Here is a 14,911-nt window from a genome sequence, read left to right as displayed (position 1 = left end):
CCCCATCCCTACCCTAGTACTCCAGCAGTTTCTGCTCACTGCCCTCATCATGTTACACTGTAATTAACCTTGACACTAACTGATTCTGTGATTTCTTTTCACTAAACTTCTTGTCCTTCCAAAGCCTGATCCACACTCCTCTCCAGAAACTCCCCCAGAAAAGCTCCTGATAAGTGATGGCCCCTTCAAAGTGAATCTCCTTGCCATGCACTTGAGTTCATGGTTATGGAACTCAAAAGACCTGGATTTAAACAAGCAGACTGCTTTTGGATCTCAACCAGTGAGAGCTGATACTCAGAGCAACACCTCTAGGTCAATGTGGGATCCTACAGTGCCCACTGAGGACAAGGGAATAAATCAGGTTCACTCTACTTTTAGTGCAAAGTACATTTTGTCACTTCTTTAATCTTTCTGAAAACTAGCGGTTTAATCATGATAATGTATCTGATTGACTGTCTGTGACTCTTCCTCATGAAGAAGAGGTTGGCAGTTGGAGCTGAGTCTCCCCTTCCCACACTATGACCTTCTTGGAAACAGCATCATGGCAGAAAATGCTGAAAGATGGACAAGTTCTGGCTCAGGAGGTTAAGTTTCACCTACACGTACCCTTTGTTCACTTGCCTTCATTCACTGATAGGATAAAATGCTGACTCCACTGTGTTCATGAAACAACAGATGGTTGGCGATTCAGCTTTTTCAGAGATGGCCCAAGCTGACAGACAGATAAGCAGATTGACAGAACAGCAAAAAAATAGAGGGCAAGGTTTTTTCATAGTCAACAAAGAAGCTTGACAGAATTTAAAATGGGGGAAAGAATGTGGCATGACATTATACACTATCTGTTTACATAGTACATATCCTTTGAAACATTCATACTGCGGATCTTTTTTCACAAATCTTGATTTTGTATGCTGTAGAGAAGTACATGTTTGGGAAACAACAGGGCATTATGGTTACAAACAAGGACTGGGGATTGAATCCCTTTCTCCTCGTGTATTAACTGTGTGGCACTGGGGAACTTACCACACTCTGTGAGTCTCTGTTTGCCACCTTTGAAATGCAGAATGTGGTGCCACCTCCTAGAAGTGAGTATGTGAGGATGAGAAGTAGATGCAGGCATGACTTAGCATGTGCTTTGTACATGAGTTGCCATTAAAAACGGTACCTGTTACTGGATAATAGAAACTGGGTTTTCCCCAGGTTTATCCTCAGAATTTCCAGTACAAGGTTCAGCTCAGGTATACCTCTCTCTCTGAGGATGGTTGTCTTTGCCAGTTTCATTAAAGTCTCTTAAGGATAACATTGTGGAAAAATATGTATTAAGAAAAAGATTTTTTCTACTTTAATTTCAAAATCTTTTTTTTCCCTTCTGAAAGAATCACTCAGACACCCTTCTGCTCAACCAATCTCATCCCACATACTCAACCCTTTATTCCTTTATATATTTAATAACCTCTGTATAAGGTGGTATATAGAAGACAAACAAGACCTCCATGGACTTATTCAATCATTCATGTATTTATTTACCAAACATTTTCTGAGCACCAGTTACATATGTACAAACAACTCTTTTAGGTACTACGCTACTGCTAAGTCGCTTCAGTCGTATCCGACTCTGTGCGACCCCATAGACAGCAGCCCACCAGGCTCTCGGTCCCTGGGATTCTCCAGGCAAGAACACTGGAGTGGGTTGCCATTTCCTTCTCCAATGCATGAGAGTGAAAAGTGAAAGTGAAGTCGCTCAGTCATGTCCGACTCCTAGCGACCCCATGGACTGCAGCCTACCAGGCCCCTCTGTCCATGGGATTTTCCAGGCAAGAGTACTGGAGTGGGTTGCCATACTATGTAGAACACTTAATTATTCAAAAAATTGCACCTTCCCTTCAGCACCTTAAAATCTACTTGGTGATATATACTTTATTTAATACAGCAAATATGTATAGAGCTCCTAATATGTACCAGGTTGTGAAAAGCTTTCAGAGTCAGCTGAGTGGTTTAGCTTTAATCACACAGACAATGAAGAGCAGTGGAATATTTGTGGGCAAGTGAATATCATAGTCAAGGTCATGCTTACAAAGATGTATTTAATGGTGGTGCCCAGGAAGGATCAGAGGGAGGGAACTTGAAGATGAGACTGTTAAGGGGGTTACTGTAACCCCCTTTTTTTTCATTCTACATGAAAAATATTTTTAAATAAGTTTTGTCTTTGGGGTTTAGATACCTGGAATCATGTTCTGTGGCAGGAAACATTTTTCCTTATTTTCAGATGAGGATATAAATTCACTCGATATGGTTGGATCCTTGGAAGAAGTATCTTTACCTGGAGAAGATCAAATGAAAGGTCATTTGTGAGAGTGTAAGTAAGCCATAAGCAAGGGTTACAAGTTTTTGTCAGAAATCATTCTTTTCTCCAGGCTGGTGGTCCAGAAGAATTCTAATTATTATCACTTTTGCCTTAGAATTATTTAGTTCTCAACTAAAGCATGCTATCCCAATGCTACAGCAGCCTGGATATCTCCACTATATTTAAAAAAGGGGAAAAAAAAAAAAAAAACAGATTTCCCACCTACAGGTTAGAGTGAGTCCCATGGCTTACGTGTTCAATATATGCTGGGCCTACAAGGTCATAACAAATCTGACTACAGCAAGATGGATAATGGAAATGCTGGAGCAGAGCAATTGAGAGTAACATCCTGAGGGAGGTGACTAGGGCATGGTTGTAATGGCCCTGACATCTATGATTGGCCCCAAACTATCCTTCTGTCTGCCCACTATACAGACTTCTGTATGGCAGGGGTCCCCAACCTCTAGGATCTAATGCCTACTGATCTGAGGTGGAGTTGATGTAATAATAATAGAAATACAGTGCACAATAAATGTAATATGCTGGAATCATCCTAAAACCATTTCCCACCCCCAGTCACTGGAAAAAACTGTCTTCCACAAAATCAGTCCCTAGTGCCAAAAAGGTTGGAGACCGTTGCTGTATGGGATCTTTTTTCCTCCTCAGTCTTTGCAGCTGTAAAACCAGAATGAAAAAGAGAAGATCATAGCACATACTAGGGTTAAGGAGGAGGCTATTTTGATGGCACAGAGTTGAAAAGAGAAGAAAAGTGCAGTTATAAAGCACAAGGCAGTAGATTAAAAAAAAAAAAAAAAAAACAGAAGGGAAATTTGAAAGTATTGACATGGAATGTGGGCCTCTTTCATGTATCCTCAAAATACAACAAAAGAACTCAAGTTCTTAACCCACTATTGTTGGTTGCTCTGTTCTTTTGAACATGACACTGCTCAAGGACTCTACCATGGGGTCAGAATATTATCAAGCAATACCTGACACTGGAAATAGGGATTAGGAATCTGGGCTCAGCTACTAATTGTCAGTTAGTCATCTAATCCATCCAACTTCTTCATTTGTAAAATGCTGGTGGATCAAAGTCAAGCAGATCTATTAGGTTAGCATTCTGGACCTGTGCTTCAGGCAGTCCAAGAGTGATAAGGAATGAAGTAATCACACACCATCCAATCATGGCTGGTTAACCTTGAACCCAAATCCTCATATTGCTGCCAGAAGTCTGCCTTCTTCCATGCCTGTTCAGTGGGATTTTGATCCCAAGCTGAGGATCTTCCATTTTTTCATAGCAGGAACAGTTAGCACTTTTTTAGGGTAATGAACAGGGAGAATGAAATGAATTTAGGCTTGAATGTGCTGAAGGCAGGGTCATTAGCTCACAGCTTTTCATGTAGCAATCTTGTTAGTGCTGAAATTAGGCAGCTTACCTGGAAGCCAACAGTAATGAGCTATAGTCTACCGAGATCATTTTGTAGTTCTGCCCCCAGGAACCAAAGTAACTGCAGCAGAAAAGTTTCTGGCTTGAGAATCATGAGAGATGAGTTTGCACAAATCAGATTCTCCCATACATTGGTTAAGTGACACTGGTCAGGATATTTCATTTGTCCATTTTTTTCAGATTTCACTTTTCCCGATTATAGGTGAAGGCTTGATCTGAGTGCTTTTCAACCCTGTCTACCTATTTAAGTCACCCAACTGGCTTTTGAAAAAACTGACTTTTTAAAATATCAGTGCCTAGGCCTCATCTCCAAAAATGTTAATTTATGTCCTTCATCATGCTACCCAGTCACACGTACTTTTCTTTTCTCTTCCTTTCCTTTGATTTCTCTTTTTCTTCCCCCTCTCCCAGGAAGAGCAGCGCTCCACCCCACCGCGAGGTCAGCCCACCCCTCATCCTCTGTGCGCTTTGGAGGGGCGGAGGCTGGGAGGTCCAGTACCCCTAGGCTCGCTCTCGAATGGCTAGAGAAGGCTTTCTGACTCAGGGAGCGTCGTCCTCCACCCTTTGTCTCCCCATTGGGCCCACGGAGGCACTTCAAGGGAGGCCAGTTCTCTTTTGGCTGGGGAAGGGCTGCAAGGAGGGGGTTCCTGAGGCAAGGTAAGCGAAACGTCCATGAGGCCTCAGACTCCTCCATTTACCTCACAAGGAGCTGAAATGTCTCACAGAGGCTCCGCTTCGCCTCGCCGGACCCTCCATGGTCGCTCAAACTCCCCCGTGCAACCCCGGAGAAGGGGGAATACGAGGGCCAAGTCAGTCCTCACAGCACACAGTGAGGACAACCACCACGAGGCACGTTGCCTCCCTTATCATCTCGACACTCCAAGACAGCTAGATGCACCACCTCAGGGGGGGACCCCAGGGGCTCGCTGGGAACTGGAAGCTTCACCCGCTGAGGGAAAAACTGGAGCGCTCCAGGGGCACCGCAAGGGCAGATGGGATATTCACGCACAGAGAGGCTAGCACGGCGCGACGCCTCGCGAGACCCTCCGGGAAAGCGAGGTGAGAATGTCCGCGCTGCGTCTGAGCACCCGGCCCCGCCGATGCCCTGAGACAGAGGGGCAGGAGACCCAGATGGGACGTGATTCACACAGCACCTGCCGTACACACACCACCAACAGGCAGGAAGGGGAGATGAGGGGCCCGGGCAAATGAGAAGAGTGGTCCTGTTGCCTTGAACGTCTGTTCCTTGTCAGGTGCTGCTTAAGCCGAGACAGGAAGAGCGCGACGTCACCACATCAATGCAGGTATTTTTCTTAAGTTCCCCAAATGATTCTGATTTGAGTCAGTAAGAACCACATATCTGCATGAGGTTTTCAAACTGTAATGAATCACCTGGGCTATTGATAAACTGCCCTAGTGGCTCAGACGGTAAAGAATCTGCCTACCATGCAGGAGACCCTGTTTCCATCCCTGGGTCAGGAAGATTTTCTGGAGAACGGAATGACTACCCACTCCGGTATTCTTGCCTGGAGAATCCCATGGACAGAGGAACCTGCCCGGCTACAGTCCCAAAGGGTCAGATGCGACTGAGCGGGTAACACTTATCAGCACTCATTGATAAAATGCAGATTCTGCCTCAGTAGTTGCAAGCTTGAGATTCTGCATTTCTAATATGCTCCCAGGTAATAATCCTGCAGGTCCTAGAATCACTTTGAGTGGCAGCCTGGTTCCCTACTCTAGGATAGAGTTTGAAAACTGGTATACCAGAGGCCACAGGCCATAAAAACCCACCAACATTTTTCTTTTCTTTTTTTTCCTCTACACTGTGCACTTTTAAGATTTAAATTGCTCTACATCATTTAGAAATCAGGATGTTTTACATAACCCAGATGCTTGGCTTTGCTTTGAATACTAGAAGAACTATAGTCTGGGGCCCTCATGCTCATCTGGCAACAGTCAGCTGGCACTGAGTGGTTGCTGCCACCTCTACGGGGCATTTGTTCTCTGGCCATCATGGTCCCCAGAAATGCCAGCTCACTTATTTACACCTAGTCCTGGCAAGCTTTGTGTGTCCATAAGAAGAGACAGTTGCCTAAGGACCTTGAGAGTCTGTGGCATGATCCCATCTTGAATAAGGAAGTTCAGGATGTTGACCTCAGTTTGGGGGAGAAGGCAGGGCGCACAGCTCTTAAAGAACATGTGAGGTATAGAGAAGAAAAATCACAGTTTTCCAGAATGTGATTTGTGGATGATCTGCATCAGAATTATTTAGGTGCTTGTTTTTTAAAAGATACCAAAAAAACTTGGAGCGAAATATAGAAGAGTATTTGCATGACTTGGGGTAGCTAGCGATTTTCTAAACAGAGTGGGAAAGGTTGTTGGAATTGTTGTTCAGTTGCTAAGCCATGTTGGACTGTTTGTGACCCCATGGACTGCAGCACGCCACACTTCTCTGACCTACGTTATTTCCCAGATATTGCCCAGTTCATGTCCACTTAGTTGGTGATGCTCGCAACCATCTCATCCTCTGTTGCTCCCTTCTTTTCCTGCCCTCATTCCTTCCCAGCATCAGGGTCTTTTCCAATGAGTTGGCTCTTTGCATCAGGTGGCCAAAGTATTAGAGCTTCAGCTTCAGCATCAGTCCCTCCAAAGAATATTTAGGGTGTGTTTCTTTTAGGATTCACTGGTTTGATCTCCTTGCGGTCCAAGGGACTCGAGTCTTATCCAAAAAAAAAGAGCCTTCTCCAGCACCATAGTTCAAAAGCATCAGTTCTTTGGCGCTCAGCCTTCTTTATGGTCCAACTCTCACACCCATACATGACTGCCTGAAAACACATACCTTTGACTATATGGACCTTTGTCAGCAAAGTGATATCTCTGCTTTTTAATACTCTGTCTAGGTCTATCATAGCTTTACTTCCAAGGAGCAAGTGTCTTTTAATTTCATGGCTGCAATCACAGTCTGTGGTGATTTGGAAGTCCAAGAAAATAAAATCTGCTACTGTTTCCACTTTTTCCCCATCTATTTGCCATGAAGTGATGGGACCGGATACCATGATCTTAGTTTTCTTGAATGTTGAGTTTTAGGGCCAGCTTTTTCACTCTTGTCTTTCACCTTCATCAAGAAGCTCTTTAGTTCCTCTTCACATTCTGCCATTAGGGTGGTGTCATCTGCATATCTGAAGTTGTTGTTATTTCTACTGGCAATCTTGATCCCAGCCTGTGCTTCATCCAGCCCACTATTTCACATGATGTACTGTGCATAGAAGTTAAATAAGCAAGATGACAATATACAGCCTTGATGTACTCCTTTCCCAATTTTGAACCAATCCGTTGTTCCATGTCCAATTTTAACTATTACTTCTTGACCTGCATACAGGTTTCTCAGGAGGCAGGTCAGGTGATCTGGTATTCCATATCTTGAAGAATTTTCCACAGTTTGTTGTAATCCACACAGTCAAAGGCTTTAGCATAGTCGATCAAGCAGAAGTAGATGTTTTTCTGGAATTCTCTTGCTTTTTCTATGATTCGACAGATATTGGCAATTTGATCTCTGGTTCCTCTGCCTTTTCTAAATCCAGCTTGTACATCTGGAAGTTCTTGGTTCATGTACCATTGAAACCTAGCTTGAAGGTTTTTGAGCATTACCTTGCTAGCTTGTGAAAGTGAAGGCACGCTCAATCGTGCCTGACTCTTTTCGACCACATAGACTATACAGTCCATGGAATTTTCCAGGCCACAATACTGGAGTGGGTAGCCATTCCCTTCTCCAGGGGATCTTTCCAACCCAGGGATCAAACCCAGGAATCCCACATTGCAGGAGGATTCTTTACCAGCTGAGCCACCAGGGAAACCTTGGTAAAATCAGGGAAGCATATGAAATCACATGGGAGGCGTGTGAAATCAGCCTAATAGTTGAATATCCTTTGGCATTGCCCTTCTTCATGGTTAGAATGAAAACTGACCTTTTCCAGTTCTGTGGCCATTGCTGAGTTTTTCAAATGTGCTGGCATATTGAGTGCAGCACTTTAACCGCATCATCTTTTAGGTTTTCAAATAGCTCAGCTGGAATCAGTTAAAATCATTTAAATACTTTGATCCAGACATACTTGAAACAAATAATCCCTGGACTTTTCATTTGTGAATCAATAAATTACTTTCTGGAAGCTAGTTTTATTTTTATTATTGGTCAGAGAAAATTACCAACGCTTAGTTCAAAAAACCCTGCCAAACTGCTTTCCAAAGTTGCTGTACCTTTTGCATTCCCATCAGCTACACATGAAAGTTCCTGTTTCTCCACATCCACACCACTTTAGTATCAGTCTTCTTAATTGTAGTCATTCTAGTAGGTGTGTGGTTTTATCTCATTTTAATTTACACTTTCCTAATAACTAATGAGGGATTCCCAGATGGCACTAGTGGTAAAGAGTCTGCCTACCAATGCAGGAGATGCAAGAGACTTGGGTTCAATTCCTGGGTTAGGAAGATTCCCTGGAGAAGAGAATGGCAACCCACTCCAGTATTCTCACCTGTAAAATTCCACGGACAGGGAAGCCTGGTGGGACTACAGTCCATGGGGTCACAAAGAGTCAGACATGACTGAGCACAGCTAATGATGCTGAGCGTTTTTCACATGTATGGTTTCCATCCCTATATTTTCTGAATGAAACTCTCTGAAAATTTGTATTGGATTATTTATTTTCTCATTACTGAGTTATAAGTTTTTTTTTTTCTATTCTGGATACAAGTATTAGATATGTAATTTACAAATATTATCTCCCAGTCTATGGCTCCCTCTTTATTTTGTTGGTAGATTTATATAGGTGGTAGAAAAATGGGATTACTGGTAAAGAGATCAGCAGGACAGGAGCAAATGTTTGCATGCACATGAGCCGACAACATACTGGAGAGGTCAGGATGGTGGAGCTAAAATTGATAAATATGGTAGGGTCAGGATAAGGAGAACATTATAAAGAAGTCAAAGGAATTTAGAATGGATATAGCAAGCAATATGGAGCTATGGAACATTCTTGAGCATGGGTGTGGCAAAACAAAAGTGGAAATTCTACCTGGGATGGCACTGAAAAGACAGGGAGAGGCAAGAAAGAGAGGCAGGGAGCATAGCTGAAAACTGTGTGACAGTCCACAGTGTGAGTGAGAATGTGGACTGTGATCTTGGCAAATGAGGAGACAGGGAATACAGTGAATAACACTGTATTTTAAAGTTAGAAAAGGGAAGGCATCTTGACATTTTAAATATGAGACATAAAAATGAGGAGAGGCAATAATTACAGAAAATGAATATTTGAAAGGAACAGAGATCACTGAATTCCACTCCTAATTTTACTGTTGAGAAACTAAGGCCCAGAGAGAAGTAGTGATTTTACCAGAGTCATACAGAGTCAGAGGCCATCCAGATTATGGGTGTAGATCTTGCCGGTTCCACTACATAAACCCAACCTCAGAACACTGAAGTCTAAGGTCTCCAACTCAGGAGATATTTCAGTCACAGAAACTTGCTGGAAATGAGAATATACTCCCACTTCTCTCTCAGTCTCTCCTTGGGCCCACTTGTTCACCACCACTCCCAAATTTAAGAAAACTAAACAGTAAAGATTTCCCTGCATGCTTTTTTTCTCCACACACATTTTATTTCTTTGACTTGACAAGCATACCACCAGCAGTTTTTATGATGTGAACCGACATTGTCCTTGTTGGGACAAGTATCAAATTAGAATTACAGCTATGTTTATCTACATGAATGTATCTTAGATCATAGTTTAGTAGTGTTAGTCATTTAGTCATGTCCGACTCTTTGTGACCCTATGGACTATAGCCCACAAGGCTCCTCTGTACATCTCCAGGCAAAAATACTGAAATGGGTTTCTATTCCCTTTCTCCAGGGGATCTTCCTGACCTGGGGATCAAACCTGAATCTTTGCATTGCAGGCAGATTCTTTACCATCTGAGCCACCAGGGAAGCCCATCTTAGATCATAGTGTTGAATTATTAAAAAAAAAAAAAAAACAGGCTGCATAATAATATCACTTTACGTTAAAAAATCTTAATAATAAATCCTTTACAATGATTCAATTCAGTTCAGTTCAGTCACTCAGTTGTGTCCAACTCTTTGCAACCCCATGGACTGCAGCACGCCAGGCCTCCCTGTCCATCACCAACTCCCGGAGTTTACCCAAGCTCATGTCCATTGAGTCAGTGATGTCATCCAACCATCTCATCTTCTCTTGTCCCCTTCTCCTCCTGCCTTCAATCTTTCCCAGCATCAGGGTCTTTTCAAATGAGTCAGCTCTTCACATCAGGTGGCCAAAGTATTGGAGTTTCAGCCTCAACATCAGTCCTTCCAATGAACACTCGTGAGTATACAGATATGCAGTGAAGGCACAGAACCACTGAATTCATGACTGTGATTAGTTTGGGGGAGGGAGAGTGAGGAGTAAGATTGGGAAAAACTACCAGGGGACTCTAACTGTATCTGTAATCTTTTATTTTTCCAAAAAGTAAAAGAAAGAAATAAAGAAGCTCTGAAGCTAATAGGACATAAAGTAGAAAGTTGCATAATGTTCTCATATTATCTATTATCAGTATATTCAAAATGTCTCAAGTTTGTTAAAGCTCAAATGTGAATCATGATTTACTATTGTCAGCATTCATCCCTCCATCTCTTATAATTCTACTGATGATTCATATTTACCAACAAAGGTTGAAAGGAAAGTTACAAACAACAGCAATCAATGTAGGCAAATGTATCTCTCCCACATCCTCTGTATAAGGGTATAAATCTGCCAGATCTCTTCAAGATAGTGTTGAAAGATAAGGCGGCAGTGCTAGAAGCTTTTAGGCCAACAAATCTTGACATGAGCTTGCTCTGTGATCTTAACTAAGCAACTGTGGTTTAACAGTGGCAAGAATTTCCAGGGGTCCAGAAGTCAGAAATAATGGCAGTTACCAGAAACCTACCCCCTGCCCATGTCCAAAGTAAGAAGCATCATGGGAACAAACGCTGCAGGCAGAGTCCATGTGTGAGAATACAGCACACCTGGGGGGCGTCAGGAAAAGTGTTTTTCATTTTGTCACTCCACTGCAGACCAGCTGGGCAGCGGTCCAGGGCATAGTGCTATCAGGCCTTCTCCTTTCCTGCCTCCCTAACCCCTGAGGACTGTTGGTCCTAACTGTTTACTCCCACTGAAACAGACACAATGGCAGAAGCAGCCGAAGAAAGAGGAGCACCGACTCCTACTCCAGTGGAGTCAGGCATAGGAGAAGGGATGGTGGAGTGGTCCTTATTAGTTAACAAAACAGCCGGCAATTAGTGCTGCTGCTGCTGCTGCTAAGTCATTTCAGTCGTGTCCAACTCTGTGTGACCCCATAGACGGCAGCCCACCAGGCTTCCCCATCCCTGGGATTCTCCAGGCAAGAACACTGGAGTGGGTTGCCATTTCCTTCTCCAATGCATGAAAGTGAAAAGTGAAAGTGAAGTCACTCAGTCGTGTCTGACCCTACCAGGATCCTCCATCCATGGGATTTTCCAGGGAATTACTGAGCGGCTATCAAAAGCCAGACCCTGCTAAATCCATGAGATGAATTATCTGATTTAATCTTCACAAAAACTCTGTGTGACAGATACTATCATTATATTCATTTTAGAGACAGGAAAACTGAGGTTCAAAGAATATAAGAGACTTGCCAAACTCACATACTATTAAGTCACTCTAGCTTGTGTACCTTGTTCCCGTTCTCTAGGATAAATAGGGGAACCTAGAAGGGGATGTTTACAACAACTGACCTCAGACCTACAATACCATATCATCCTCCCCAGGGAAAGGCCCTGACAAGTACAGAAAACTGGGGAGATGGCATGAAAAGCCTCAATAGAAATAAATATCAGGCTGACTATTGGTGAAAAAGTGAATCCAGGATGCTAACCAATTGAACAGCAAAAATGTGGTGAAATAATAAGGTAATTGAATGATAGTGTCATAAGAACTTAAGATTGTTTTCCTCAGTGTTGGTTTGTTTCTTTCAAGCTGCAGAATTCTTTACATGAAATCTTGGGCTAAACAACAGGATGTCAAACAGAAGCAGGGTTATTCAGGCTGAAGCTGGGGGGTCAGGGACCAGGAGCAGAGCTCCCTAATTTACCTCCACAGGCTGAGTTTACAACCCCCTCATTTTATAGATGAGCAAAGGGAGACCTAGAGAGAGAGCATGATATGCCAGAGTCATAGAGATGTGATTAATGTGCCTTGTTTTATTTACTGGGCTTAATTAACTGTGTCAGGTTGTTTTAACTGTTTTTCATGTAGACTTAATCCCTACCACAACACTTTATAAGGAAAGCATAATTATATCATAAAATCTGCAAATGAGAAAACTGAAACACAGAAAGGTTAATAAATAAATTGCTCAAGGCAAATCAAAGAACCAAGACCTTGTCTGGCAAATCCAGACAAGACCTAACCTCAAAGACTGGGTGATTAACTGTGAGGATGCCTAAGAGGAGATAAACCAAATCAGATCTAGAATGCAGCTCCCTGCCTTACAGACCAGTGGTCCTTCATATTCTTGCAGCTGCCATGCAATGTCTGCTCCCAAGGGGTACAAGGACAGCAGGATTTAGGGAGAGGGTCTGAAAAGTGTGTACATTTTAGACATTTGGAGAAGCAAAATGTTTTTTAGCTATAGGTCGTGCATTTAGTGCCAAGGGCATTATTTGGGGAATTTTTAAGTCTGGGTTACCTTTAGTGTGGGAGCCTCTCCCTGCTGGAGATACCAAGGTGCCTAGGCTGGAACTTCAAGCAGAGGAAGCAGAACATGGCTGCTTCAGATTTGCTTTAGGAACCTGTAGTGCCTTCCACCTAATCGAGCCCAGGTCACAAAACTACAGGGGGAAGTTGTCTATCAGAGAGTAGAAAACCTTGGATAGAGGTTCTCCTGGGCTCCCCCTCCAAGGAAACATGGTGGTGCTCCAAGAAGACATGGAATCCTAACAAGTGTTAGGAATAATTTCTTGGTTTAATGCTCATTTGTCTTCCAAGAGAGTCCTCCCTCAATCCACACTCTTCCCACAGAGCCACAGCTCCTCCTGGTGAATGCCATACATGAGACCACTGGGCCTCACCTTGGTCTCCCTCTGAAAAGAAGCAAAGAGCTTGCATTAGGGTGCCCAGTGACCCCAGTCTGCCGGGGACTGTTTTGGTTTTAGCGCTGAATGCATCCTGGGAAAGCCCTGGTCCCAGTGAAACCAGCAGGGTTGGTCACTGTATGTCAAGCCTCAGATGACTTGACAGTTTCTTAGAGCAACAACTCTTGAGTGACCTCAGTTTGACGTACACACACACACACACACACACACACACACACACACTGTAACAGGTAGGAGGCAGGAAACTGCCTGTTTTCCTCCAGTAACGTTAACCCTGACAAAAATAGGGTTGAGTGACTAAGGCCAAGTTTATGACCACTGCTGGTCCCCAGAGGAACCAACTGCCTGAGCTTTCTTCCTGAACTGGGGCATCTTGGGAAAAAAGGAAGGAAGGGCTTAGTCACACCCTGGGAGTGGCAGCCAAAAACAGCCTTCTCTCCTCCTAGAGTGAGCTCAAAGCCTCTTTCTTTAGGAAAAGTAGATGCTTCCCAGGTTTCACTCCCTTTTCACAATGTCAGAATGACAAATACTAAGTGAGGAAGAGGAAGGGAGGAGAAGAAGCCAGAAAGTGCAACCATCTACCCATCTTGAGAAGAGTAGCTCCCCAACCCAGCAGATCCCTAAGCCTTCAGTGGACCCACCACCGCCTCAGGCATTCCACAGGCCGGGGTCCCCCTTCCCCCCAGGAAACTCACCTGGGCCCCAGGACAGACTTGGCTCCCCAGGGATGCAGAAGCAGCCACCCATGTGTGCACCATCCTCCCCAGGCCGAGGCCCCTGGGAACACCAGCCAGAGGAGCACTGGGAGGAGACAGCCTCCCAGCGGTGTCCCTCCTCCCGCCTCCTCCCTGGCACACGAGGGACCAAGTCCCGCTCAAAGCACAATGCAGCCTTTGATATCCTGGCTGCGGCAGCAGGCCCAGGGAGGATGGGAGGGGCCACCCAGCCCTCAGGACCCATAGTCCTTGCACTGTCGGGCCTCTGACTGGGGAGCAGAGCTCCTCCCTGCCTCTCTGCAGATTGCTTCATGCCTATCAGGCTGTGGCACATTCCACACATTCTAGGATTGAGATACACAGTTTGGTTCTTGTGCGGGTGGACGGTGTGGGGGAGTGGCACAGGAGGAGGAGGCAGAGAGCATCTCAGGAATCAAGGCTGCTTCTGTTCTTTCTCCCTCCCTGACTGGCTTGGCCCACACTGATTCTCCTGCTGCTGGGAAAGTGCTCCCCACCCAGTCTCTCTCTGCAAACACCCCACCTTAGCTATTTGGGTGAAGCTGGAGCTGTGGGTACAGCATTTCACCTCACCCCCAGCCCTGGCTGCCAAAATCAGAAAGTCAGAAGAAATCCAAGAAGTCACCTGATGTAACCCAACATCTTACAGATGAGAGGTTGGAGGACCAAGTATGTTAAGGCTACAAATATGCACACAAAATGGATCACACCAGACCAAACTCTTTTCCATCTTGTTTAAGGAGTAGTCAGTCCTAAAGGAAATCAACCCTGAATATTCATTGGAAGGATTGGGGCTGAAGCTTCAACACTTTGGCCACCTGATGCGAAGAGCCAACTCATTGTAAAAGACCCTGATGCTAGGAAAGATTGAGGGAAGAAGGAGAAGGTGGCTTACAGAGGATGAGATGGTTAGATGGCATCACCAACTCAATGGACATGAGTTTGAGCAAGCTCCCGGAGATGGTGAAGGACAGGGAAACCTGGCATGCTGCAGTCCATGGCGTCACAAAAAGTTGGACACAACTTAACAACAATAAGGAGCAGAGCAGTAGGATGTAGTTGAGACAGTATGGCTGAATTTCAGAAAACCTCCCATGGCATCTCCTAAGGAAGATGGAGAAAATATGGCCATATGCCAGTAACATTAGACAGAGGCATGACTGATCCAGCAACCAAGGTGAAGGATCATAAGTTACTTATTGTTTCCTTAATGCCTAGAGCAA

The 14,911-nt window shown here is 44.2% G+C and overlaps 1 protein-coding gene across 4 annotated transcripts in view; it reads right to left on the bottom strand.

Annotated features, from left to right (window-relative positions):
- The window catches only part of SH3TC2 (SH3 domain and tetratricopeptide repeats 2), a 54,549-nt gene extending 40,708 nt beyond the window's left edge, over positions 1-13,841 (bottom strand). For 3 of the 4 annotated variants that reach the window (XM_027546015.1, XM_027546016.1, XM_027546017.1), the window contains exons 1-2: positions 13,650-13,841; positions 2,222-2,320 (exon numbers count right to left, since the gene is read on the bottom strand). In XM_027546015.1, the coding sequence (XP_027401816.1) occupies positions 2,222-2,320; positions 13,650-13,701 (151 nt within the window). In that variant the 5' untranslated portion in view covers positions 13,702-13,841. Of the gene's footprint in view, positions 1-606; positions 713-2,221; positions 2,321-13,649 lie in introns of those variants that run through there. The other variant, XM_027546018.1, reaches the window with a different exon arrangement.
- Positions 13,842-14,911: the final 1,070 nt, after the last annotated feature.

This window comes from Bos indicus x Bos taurus, chromosome 7, assembly GCF_003369695.1.
Source record: "Bos indicus x Bos taurus breed Angus x Brahman F1 hybrid chromosome 7, Bos_hybrid_MaternalHap_v2.0, whole genome shotgun sequence".
Taxonomy (NCBI): domain Eukaryota; kingdom Metazoa; phylum Chordata; class Mammalia; order Artiodactyla; family Bovidae; genus Bos; species Bos indicus x Bos taurus.
The sequence above is the reverse complement of the archived record's forward strand: the minus strand, read 5'-3'. Positions and strand labels throughout refer to the sequence as shown.